General features: G+C 20.7%; 4 protein-coding genes across 4 annotated transcripts; all 4 read right to left on the bottom strand.

The window, feature by feature from the left end:
- Positions 1 to 790: 790 nt before the first annotated feature.
- Positions 791 to 1,259, bottom strand: PY17X_0947300 (fam-c protein; the record flags this gene model as incomplete). The annotated part of the gene is made up of 2 exons (XM_022956124.1): positions 791 to 1,048; positions 1,179 to 1,259. The coding sequence occupies 2 exons, from the start codon at positions 1,257 to 1,259 to the stop codon at positions 791 to 793; spliced, it is 339 nt and encodes a 112-aa protein (XP_022812302.1).
- Positions 1,260 to 3,799: 2,540 nt separating this feature from the next.
- PY17X_0947200 (PIR protein) lies at positions 3,800 to 5,048 on the bottom strand (the record flags this gene model as incomplete). The annotated part of the gene is made up of 3 exons (XM_022956123.1): positions 3,800 to 3,865; positions 3,956 to 4,861; positions 4,995 to 5,048. 3 exons carry the CDS (start codon positions 5,046 to 5,048, stop codon positions 3,800 to 3,802), a joined length of 1,026 nt encoding a protein of 341 aa, XP_022812301.1.
- A 2,781-nt stretch (positions 5,049 to 7,829) lies between these two features.
- On the bottom strand, positions 7,830 to 8,703 carry PY17X_0947100 (fam-c protein; the record flags this gene model as incomplete). Its single annotated transcript, XM_022956122.1, has 2 exons — positions 7,830 to 8,492; positions 8,623 to 8,703. The coding sequence occupies 2 exons, from the start codon at positions 8,701 to 8,703 to the stop codon at positions 7,830 to 7,832; spliced, it is 744 nt and encodes a 247-aa protein (XP_022812300.1).
- Positions 8,704 to 10,958: 2,255 nt separating this feature from the next.
- On the bottom strand, positions 10,959 to 12,149 carry PY17X_0947000 (PIR protein; the record flags this gene model as incomplete). The annotated part of the gene is made up of 3 exons (XM_022956121.1): positions 10,959 to 11,024; positions 11,131 to 12,006; positions 12,132 to 12,149. The coding sequence occupies 3 exons, from the start codon at positions 12,147 to 12,149 to the stop codon at positions 10,959 to 10,961; spliced, it is 960 nt and encodes a 319-aa protein (XP_022812299.1).
- Between the last annotated feature and the right edge of the window lie 726 nt (positions 12,150 to 12,875).

Genomic DNA, 12,875 nt, shown 5'->3' with positions numbered 1-12,875 from the left:
TACTTATAATTAGCTTTTATTTTCTTATAATTAATAAATGATTAATTAAAATAACAATAATTTACATTTATTATTTGTTGTTTCTTTATATATAAGGCAATTTTAAGGCCAAAAAAACGAAGAAAAAAATTTAGTATTAGAATATAATTTGAAAAATAAAATGTTGTTGAAACACTTTAAATTGGATAAGTATTATTACATAAACTTGTGGAAAAACATAATTTAGATCTGTATACATTTTTTTTTATACAATAATATTGCTTATTGAATGTATGTATTTCATAAGGAAAATAGACAACCGGTTTCTTAAATTAACAATAGAATATTTTTAAAATTAATAATATTACTATTTTGTATATGTAATATAGATTTATTTATAATGTATTTAGGTTATTCTGATCGTGTAAATGTTATTTCATTTACTGTGTTTGATACAAATATATTTTGTAAAATGATCAATATTAAAGCAAACATAAAAATAAGTTATAAGACATAATATACGTTAAAAATCAACAATTATCTATTTTATAAATATGCATATAAAATATAAACATATGTATATAATATAAAGTTATACGTACACAAATAATAAATACTATGATTATAGAAAATGGATCAATCTTATTTCAACTATTAATTATTTTCGGAACATTCTTTTACAAGTTATATACAATAATGCAAATAAGTCAAAAGATTTTCCATATAAATATATGCGTCTTCTATTAACAATTTATAATAAATAAATTGTATTTATTTTAACATTTATATAATCACCCATAAACTTGAAATATTATTCACTTAATACATAAGTGTATAACCCCGTATCATCTTCAACTTCACAACATAAACCACAACAAAGTGGAACGTATTTGGGAGCGTCCTTATCGTAATTTCTGTAATACTCAATACAATCATCTTTATCATCAATAGAATCTTTATTATTGTTATTATTTAATTGAATTTTGCTTTTAGTTTCTGTACCATTTTTTTTGTTACTTCTCTTTATTTTTTTAATAGCCCGAGTGATTCTACTTCTTAATCCAGATTCCTTAGACCGATTATACAAGAGAATAAATATAATAATGTATATATGCGATAATATATACATCACAACATGTAAATAACCACTATTATATAATTTTCTAAACATTAGTTTATATTTTGTTTTGACAACTTACTTTCTGCTCAGAGCAATGTATGGATACAGTCAAAAGGACATACAATACGATACAAACTAAACTAAATATCCTTTTATTCATTTTATTATTAATAAAAAGTGTTTATTGAAGGAATACGCTTTAAATAATATATATTTTTTATTCTTTTTCAGTTTCTTTTTATCTATTATTGTTGTAAAACAATAATTCTATTATTTAATATTAGATTATTAGAAATATATTCTTATACAATTTGCTTAATTTTAATTTATATAAACAATTTATTTCATATTTATGAAAGTAAATTATAATAAAGTTATATATTACTTCTATTTTAAAGGATCCACAAATTTATAATTTTCCAATTATAAGTGAACAAAATTTAGTACATTATTTTTACTTTAATATAAATAATAAAAACAAATAATAAAATAAATAATAACAATAAATAAATAATATAATTTATTTTAAATGCATAAAAATATATATAACTATTTCTTCTAAATACTAAAAATGTATATGTATTCTGAATACTATTTGCTTGTTTGTCCCACTATATTAAATATAACAAAATTATTTTTAATATTTAAAATATAAATAAATTAATGCACTAATTTATATCCGTATACCATCATATAAATATATAATAACTTCTATCGCCAGAGATATAAACATGCAATTGCGTAAATTTTTATATTTATGTTTTTTTTCTAATAACAACCTATTTTCGTAAAGATAACATTATTTTAATTATAAACAAATAAGTTTATGTAACAAATTCAATCTAAAATATATTTTTTGCATATTTTTATATAAATAAGTCTTTATTATAATTTAAAGGCTCATTTAATAACATGTTATATAGTTTATAAACTTATATTTTCCTATTGTAATTTGTCTACATGGAAATTAATATATATTAATTATAGTAATAAAATACTAGATACATATATATTGTAAATCAATATATGCAAATATATGAAAAACAATTAACAAAAGTTGTTGTTTGGATCTAAATGTATTTTTATTTTTATAATTTTCAAACGTTTAATATTATTTAATAATATTCTATATTTTATTTTTTTTCGTTTTTTAAAATATATGGCTTCCATAAATATATTTGTAATCATTTTATTTATATAATATACAATGTGAAATATATTATTTCTATTAAAATCATATAACATATTCATGTTTTCAAGTATATCTCGTATAAATCACAACGAATAATACATATGAAACCAGAAAGTCAAATACACATAATAGTCAAATGCTTTATTTTTTCGTATTCATTAAACACATATTATAGTACCTATAATAGTCAATCACTATATTGTCTTTATTTTTATAAATATTATTTAAATAAAACATAAATATATTACATTATTTATCATAGAACATTTCCCAATATAAAAAATGTATTCTATATTTTTTATAAAAATAGGGTAAATATACCTTAACATGGCTCCTATGTATTAAATCCTAATTATTTATACTAATAAATGGAATGGGATATATTTATTATTGTTTGAATTTTATATTGTCTTTTAAATACGGAGCCATATATTTTTAATACTAAAATAAAAGTTAATTAGATTAATAGTTCTAAAGAATTGTCCTTTCTTTATAAACAAAAAAAATTAACAAACAAAATAAATTAATAAATGGTACAAGATCGGCTTGTATAAGTTTGTATATGTTTAATAATCCCATTTTCTCATCGACTCAATTTACTATATTTTACATGTTTTTTTCTTACTTCCATTTCTACCCCAACTAATAAACACTAACGTAAAAACCACCAAAATGTATAATATTTTCCAGTGGACAAATATTTTTTAAATGTTATACTAATTCATAAAATAATGGCTATTAAAATAAATATACATTTAACATAACTTACCTTCTCCTCTTCAAATATATTTCCTCCAAATAACACTTTATGCTTATATTCCATTCAAATTCATTCCTCCATTACCATTCGGTTCAGGTGGTACTAAGGAAGAAATCATAATAAATCCGTTTTTTGCAATTCTACTCCTCCTATTTTCTCATATTAAACATTGTAATTATTTAAATCAACGTTTTCTTCTAGGACGAAATCGACACTTTGGAATCATCTTTCTATATCGATTCCAATATTCGATCAATTGCCCCATAAACCATTAACCGAAAATTAACAATAAAATGCAAAAAGACATATCCTAACACATTTACCATTAAGTTATATTACGACGAAACCAAATTCTTATAATTTATCAAAATATATTTCTTTATTGTTCCTTTTCATAGTAATCTTCATCATCATTTTTTCTTACATATTTAGACTTAATGTAAATCATAAAATCCCCACCTCATCCTATACATATTTTTAATAACTTGTTTACTTTATATATTTAAAACAATTCCTTAAACTAATAAATTTTATAAAATTATTCAAAATTAAATACAATAGAATACTTACCCTAGCCCGAATATAGGTTCCACAAACACAATCTTAACCCAAAACATAAAAATTATGCAAAAATTTTGATCAAAAATTACTTTCAAATAGACAGTTTCTTAACATGCATCAATCGTTATTACTATTTCTGAAATAGTCACTACTCTTCGAATCATATATTAATGATCCATTCTCCTCTTTATTTTTTTATATTTTTTCTTAAATATTGTTTTTGAGATCGTTTCCGAAATCCAAATAACGAATACTAATATAAAAATTTAAAAAAATGTATAATTTACTTATATTCCCAAAATACTCAATGCTGAATATATTTTTTAATTGTCTTGTTATTTACCTTATATGTAATTCCTAACAAAATTAATGTTGCAACTAATATAAATGGAATTGGAATTAGTTTGTTTATTACCAATGAACTATATATTGTCGTTTCAGGATCTGATAATTTAATTTCAGAATCTGATACTTTAGCTTCAGAACCTGGTATTTTGGTTTCAGAAATTGCTTTTGATGTTTCACTCGAGGAGTCATCTATTTGTGTTCCTTTAGGACTTGATTCAGAAACCTGTGCTTTTTTTTCCTTTTGAAGTTCTGGAAATTGATTCCTTATATATTCAACATTTAATATACTTTTTATATAATTATAATCGTTTGATACAGCAGGTAGTACTCGTTTAAATAAATTACCGCTAGTTTCATTAAAAAGAGTATTATAATTTTTAGCAAAATTATTAACATATTTTAAATATTCCTCGCTATTAGTCCTCGACTTTGAAAGCTCATTATACATTTTACACATATTATTAAATGCATCATAAAATTTAGACATAATTTTAATATCAATATCCATCAATTCCATATTTTTATTTATAATGTCAATATAAGTTTTATATTCCGTAGGATTTTCTATGGACTTTTTATACCTATCGACATTTTTCATATGTTTATTATAAAAATCCATTAATTTATCGATTCCGTTTTCTGTTTTTTGATTTAACTTATAACTTAACCACCCTAAAATGTATGTAACAATATATATATTGTCATTTGCATTATTCGAAAAATCTGTACTATCATTATATAATTGATTAAATAACCATAAACACCCAGCACAAATCTTATTGATATCCTCATTGCAGTTCCTATTAGGGCAGTAGCTATTGAGCGATCCACCTTTAAAATTATATTCTCCAGAATTCAATTCATCAGGAAAAATTGCCCTCAAAGTAGTAAGCTTATCACACTAAGAAGCCATTTAAAAAAATAAAAATAAATATTAATGGTATTTTTATAATGTCAATTTTACTATTAATTTATGAGTAATATAACATCAATAAATGTAAGAAGATGCAAATTTTATTAAAATGTGTATATACTATATCGTTTCGCCTTTTAAAAAAATAATCTTCTTCTTTCAATTGATTTCCCATGATAGTCCTTTTTATATAAAATATATAATCTGCCTCAAAATAGGTGATACAAGCATTTGAGTTTTATATATCAATTATTTGTAGTTAAACATGATATTATTATTCTTAATTTCAATTTAAATTAATATGGAATAATAATATAATATTATTACCAAAATAATATCATATTTTTGTTTATGGTAATTAGATAAATTACCTTATTTTGGGAATTGCTTAAACATTTTTTATCATATGTATATATAATACAATTTTGTATAAATTGTTTTCCTTAATAACATTCATATGAGCATTATTATAAAAATTAAAGTAATATTGTAATGAATTTAGAATATATCTTATATATATGCTTTAATATAGAACACAAACAACATCATATCTGTGTTTTAATAAATGGTGCTCCAAAACTAATATACTGAAAAATCGAATCAATTAAGAAATCCATTATTACTATAATCCTTAAAATCATATAAATAATCAATTTTTAAAATATATTAAATATTTATATACTTGTTTCTTATAATATATAATATATTTTTTTCTAAAATTAGAATATTTTCAAATTAAATTGCATTTTCCATTTTATATGCAAATTACATAAATATGTATTGTTTTTATTTAATATAAATAAATTCATAATCCATTTTAATGAGTTTTATAATTTTATTTTTATTCCACATATTCCAATTTAGAAGTATTCTTTATTGGGTAATTTTATAATACATTTTGCCATATTTTACATTCTTTAAAACAACAATTAGCACTGAACCCGTATTTATAAGCTTAAACAAGTCTTTGAATGTAGATTGTTTTTAAAATAATACTTAGTAAATATTAAACATATATACCCACTGATGATATTTTAAAGTATAATAGAAAACAATGCGTACTTAGGTTGTTATGTTGCCCTTTAAGAGAAGAGAGATAAGATACATTTGCTCTTTTAATATATAAATTTCGTTAAATATTCATAAATGTTCATTTTTATCTTATATATTTTATAGTTATCAATGTATATACAATCAAATAATTTATTAAAAATTCTATATTTTATTAATTCTATGATAAAGTAATGTTGTTTTGGATTATAAAATGATTATTCACTAAACACTAATGTGAATAATGAAATACCATTTAACCTGAATTGACTCTTTAGCCTTTTTCCCATTGATCCAGATTTTTATAATATAAAACCACAAATCCCAAATTGGATCTTTAACAAAATGCATAACATTGATACCTTTATAATGTATTATTATGTGTCTTTTCGATAAAATTAATATGTAATTGTATATGTTTCCTAAATTTAACATATTTCAGTATTATTTATTGGTATAGCATTTTACTAGTTTATATGTATAAGTATATAATAATAACGCATTATATCTATGATATTATTTATAATTATTAGAACAAAATATGATATGAAATTTTATTAACATATATTTTATTTTTTAAATCTTTTAAAATATAATTTATTTATACCTCAAAACTATAAAGTTTAAAATTAATAGTGATTAATTTAATATTATACCTTTATTGGAAATAAATTAATGTATAAAGAACTATTTCTATTATTTGAATTTAATACTTTAGCATAAAATGATACTATATATGATCAAAAATTAAAAGGATAGTATACATATATCTATAATTTATTTTTTTATTAATATGCATATTTTTATTGATTATTAAAAATGTTAGATGTATAAAACATTTTGTATAGATAACGTTGTATTATCGATTTTCGATCGATACTCATGCATCTATATTTTATGAATATCTATTATTACAGTTCAATTGGCATAATATAATTTAAATCAAAATAATTGTACACAAGTTAGAAGTTTTAATAAATAAAATTTTAATCAAATGAAGAAACATATTGCGTTATGCATAATTCAATATAAATCTGAGTTAGCAAGGCTTATATAATGAAAATTATTATATAGAAATATCTATATTAATATATGCAATATAGACATTTTACTTAACCATATTAAATATATATTAACATTCAATTATATATATTATAACTTATGAAAAAATGTTATACACCCCCTTTCATATTAATGGCAATACCCACTTATTGGTTACATATTTAGACTTTAGCTAGAGATTAAACATATGGGTATAGTATATACATTTAATCACCATTTATAGATAAATAAATATGATCAAATTATAAACAAATTAATAAAAATATAATCCTAATTCAAAACATTGGTTCCATAGAACAAAACTATAACATATGATACAGAACCATGGCCCAAAATATAGGTTCCCCAAAACACAACCCTGATCCATTTCATATATATATCACCATCTATTATTGACTCAATTAAATAAATTTAATACATCTATGAAATTGTTTATAGTATTATTCTATTAATAAACTTCAAAAAATGAAATTTCGTCAAATTTTACTTTCATTATACAAAATATAAACATATGTATAAATATAAAAATATATGCATACAAATAATAAATACTATGATTGTCGAAAATGGGTCAATTTTATTTCAATTATTAATTATTTTCGGAATGTTCTTTCATGAATTATATAATATAAATAAGTATAAACGGAAAAATTCATATAAATATATAATAAAAATATATTACATTTATTTTAATAATTATATAATAAAAATATAAACTTAAAATATGAGGCTGTATATGTAGAAAAAATCAGCATAATTCATTCGTATACAGGCGTCACATGTCAAACATTGTAGTTTAAGTGATAATTAGAAAGAATTCTTTTGTTCGCTTTCTAGTTCGATATCACTTGAATACAATTATTATATGAAAATAATTCTCTTGGTTTTCTATTTGATGATAATTTTCCAATTCTTCTTTTAAACGTAAAAAAAACTCTAAATGTTCTGGATCTTTTACAGGGATTTCATGCAGCATGTTTTTCACCACCAATGTTACCTTAGGAATAGAACTATTATTATTTGAAGATTCTTTTTCTAATTCTTCTTTTACACGTAATAAAGGCCATAACAGTTCTGGTTTTTTTGCAAGTATGATACTCAATTTTTTTTGCATCTTCAATTCTTTCTTAGGAATAGATTTATTTTTATTTGAAAGCCTTTTTTCTAATTTTCCTTTTAATTGTAATAAAACCTCTAAAAGATTTGGATCTGTTGCAGGAATGGCATGCTGAAATTTTCCCAAACACACTGTTACCATAGGAAGAGCATTGTTATTTGAAGATGTGCCAGCTGTTTGATTACATGAATGAGTTAAGGGTACTTTTGTTCTTTTATTTTTTTTATTTCTTTTAAATATATTAAAACAATTAAATCCACTATCACCTTCATCATCTTTAGAATTGTTATTCATTAATTGTGTTTCGCGTTTAGATTCTATATCATATTCTTCGTTACTTATGTTTGTTTCTTTAGTCCCACGAACACTTTTATTTCCTAAATCAGATACCTTAGATTGATAACACAATAGAATAAATATAATAATGTATATATGCGGTAATATATACGTCACAACATGTAAATAACCATTATTATATAACTTTCTAAACATTAGTTTATATTTTATTTTGACAACTTACGTTCTGTTCAGAGCAATATATTGACACAGCCAAAAGGGTATATAAGGTGATACAAACTAAACTAAATATCCTTTTATTCATTTTTTTATTAATAAAAAGTGTTTCCTTGAGGCAGTACGGTTTAAATAATATATATGTTTTATTCTTTTTCAGTTTTTTGTTTATCTATTGTTATTGTAAAACAATAATTCTATTGTTTAATATTACAAATTGTTTAATTTTAATTTATATAAGCAAATTATTTGATATTTATAAAATTATATATTGCTTCTATTTTAAATCATTCACAAATTTATGATCATGTAATTATAAGTTAACAAAATTTAATATTATATTTTTACTTTAATATAAATAATAACAATAAATAAATAATATAATTGAATTTAAATGGATAGAAAAATATATATAAATATATGTTCTAAATACATAAAAATTTATCTACTTGTTCTGAATAGTTTTTGTTTATTTGAACCATTATATTTAATATAACAAAATTATTTTTAATACTTAAAATATAAATAGACTAATGCACTAATTTACATGCATATATCATCATATAAATATATAATAACAGCTATCATCAGAGGTTTAAACATGCAATTGCTAAAATTTTTATATTTATAATTTTTTTCAAATAACAACTCATTTTCTCAAAGATTGCATTATTTTAATTATAAACAAATAAGTTTATGTAACAAATTCAACCTAAAATATTTTTTTTTCATATTTTTATATAAATAAGTCTTTAGTATAATTTAAAGGCTCATTTAATAACATATTTGATACTTTAAACTTACATTATTATATTGTTTGTCTACATGCAAATTAATATATATTAATTATGGTTAGAAGATATTAGATACATATATATTTTATATGTGAATAAATACAAATCTATAATGAAAACATTAACAAAGAATCGTTGTCGTTTAAACGGTTTCTAATTTATTATATTTTATTGTTATATTCCTCCAATTTTAAATATTACTTAATAATATTCTATATTTTATTTACACTTTTTTGTAAAAATATTTTGTTTTCATAGATTGATATGTAATAATTTTATTTATATAATATATCTATGAATATACAACATCAAATATATTATTTCTATTAAAATAATATAAAATATTAATATTTTTAAATGTAATTCAAAAAACAATCAATTACAATATAAAATCACAAAAATAATACATATAAAACCAATATATTTTCATCTAAAATCGAAAAATTAAATATAATTAATTCTATTAACTATTATTTTCATCATATTCATTTAACAAATGTTAAGACACTTTTGTATTTAAAAATTACAATATTTTGATTTTTATAAATAATAATTAAAGACAAATAAATATTATAATTCAGTTATAATATAGAATTTCATAATATATAAAATTTATTTTATGTTTTATTATAAAATAAGAAACAAACTCTTGACATGCATCATATATACACAATACTTCTTTATATTAATAGACAAATTTACTATTTATTATTATTTAAATTTATATATTTTTTAAAATTGATTTCAAATATAAGTTAATTAAATTTATCATATAAATAATCGCTTTTTCTTTTATAAACAAAAAAATCAACAAAGAAAATAAATTAATAAGTATATAGGATCAGCCTGCATAAGTTTGTATATATTTAATAATCCCATTTTCTCATCAACGCAATTTACAACTTTTTTCATCGTTCTTCCTTAATGCCCCTCCTTCTCTTCCAGTTTTTCATATTATGCATCGTAATTATTTAAATCAGCGTTCTCTTCTAGGACAAAGTCGATACTTTGGAATCATCTTTCTATATCGATTTAAATATTTGATCAATTGACCTATAAACCAATAATCCCAAATTAACAATAAAATACAAAAAATACATAATTCAAAATATTTACCGTTAAGTTATATTAACACAAAATGCAATTCTTATAATTTTTCAAAATATATTTCTGTATTGTTCCTTTTCATAGTAATCTTCATCATCATTTTTTCTTACATATTTAGACTTAATGTAAATCTTAAAATCTCCAACTTATTCTATACATATTTTTAATAATTAGTTTCCTATAGACATTTAAAACAATTCCTTAAGTTAATAAATATTATCAAATTATTAAAAATTAAATACAATATAATGCTTAACCCTAACACGAATATAGGTTCTATAAACATAACATCACCCCTGATCCGCAACATAAAAACTATATAAAATTATACAAAAATTACTTATTTATAAGTAGACAGTTTCTTAAAATATGTTAATCATTATTACTATTCCTGAAATAGCGACTACTCTTCGAATCATATGTTAATAGTCCATTTTCTTCTTTATTTTTTTAGCTTTTCTCTTAAATGTTGTTTTTGAGATCGTTTCCGAAATCCAAATAACGAATACTAATATAAAATGTTAAGAAATGTATGATTTTTTTGTTAACGTTTAGATATATATAATGAAAATAATATTCTAAAACGCTATATTTTTTAACTCATTATTATTTACCTTATAAGAAATTCCTAAAAAAATTGCTATTGCACCAAATATCGATAAAACTGGAATTATTTTGTTTACTAGTGACGATCCTGATAATGTAGTATTAGAAATTGTGGTTATCATTTCAATATCTGATTTACCCGTTTCATTCGAAGATTCAGTTGTTTTAATTTCTTTAGAATCTCCTACATTAACATTTTTTGATGTTTTTTCTGTTGGTAATGAAGGGCGTTTTATTGATATATCATTATAATGTCTGCCTGCTTCAATATTATTATAATAATTGGATAAAACAAGTAATACTTTACTGAATGTACTGTTTTCAATATTAGTATCATCATTAAAAAGTTCTTTATATTTATTAACAAATTTATCAGCATGTTCTGAAATTTGACTACTATTTTTATTCGTATAACCAGTATTCATCTTACATAATAATTTAAGTAATTCATAAAATTTAGACATATCATTAATATTAATATCCATATATTCCTTTGTTTCGTCTATAATTTTCTTATAATTGTTATATTTTTGATCATTAATTTTATTCTTAGAGTACTCCTCGTTATTTTGTATATGGTTAGAATAAAAATCGTTTAATGTGTTGATTTCATCATGGGACTTTAGGCTTAATATATAACCTAACCATATCATAATACATACTATTTCATCCTTATAAGTATTAGAATCAAATGCAGAACCATAATCACCGAACATATCATTAAATAACCGTAAGCAGCCAGCATTAATCTTATTAACATCACTTTCACAATTATTATTATTATTATGGCAGTATTCATTAAAAAATGTACTTTTAAAATCATATTCTTTAGATTCTTTCAATTCATCGCGAAAAAACCTCCAAAAAGTATCAAACTTTCCACACTAAGATAAAATTTAAAAAAATCAAATAAAAGCGTCTATTAAAATGGATGTATTATTAATTTATATATAATGCAATATCAAAAATGCGTAATAACAAACTTTTATATCAAAGAAATTGTATGTACCATTTTACTAATCGCCATATTGGAAATTTATTTTTGAACTATAAGCTAAGTATGTCATATTAATTTCATATATACTGGATTAAAATAAGGGACATAAACTTGGATAGCCTATATAACAATTATCTATTGTTAAACACATTTTATTTTTAGTATTATTTAAAATTAATGTAAAGTAATAATACAATACTAACACCATAGTAAGTTTATATATAATTTATCAAAATTATCTAAACTGCCTTAAATTGGAAATATTAATATATTGGGGCCATATGTATAGTATAATTTATACTTAAATTTATGATTATTAATAATATTCATTATAAAAATTCAAGTAATTTTGTAATGAGTTAAAAATACATCCCCTTATATGTATGTCTCAATATAGAGGAATACAAATTTGTTTCTCATACTTTAATAAATAGGTATATACCCTTGAACCTATAAACGTTTGAAAATAAATAAATATATTATTAATATAATCCTTAAAGTATATAAATAGATATTTTCTAATATATATTAAATATTTATATACTTGTTTCTAATACTATATACCACTATTTTATTAAAATTATAGTATTTTCAAATTAAGTCGTAATGTTCCTTTTTTAATTGCATATACATAAATTTATATTGTTTTTAATGAATGTAGATAAATTGAAAAAAAAATTAATGCGTTAAATAACTTTATTTTTATTCGTATATACTTCAATTTAGATGTATACTTTATTGGGTAATTTTATAATA

This window comes from Plasmodium yoelii, assembly GCF_900002385.2.
Source record: "Plasmodium yoelii strain 17X genome assembly, chromosome: 9".
Taxonomy (NCBI): domain Eukaryota; phylum Apicomplexa; class Aconoidasida; order Haemosporida; family Plasmodiidae; genus Plasmodium; species Plasmodium yoelii.
Note: the sequence above shows the minus strand (reverse complement) of the source record. Positions and strands in the feature narration are given on the sequence as shown.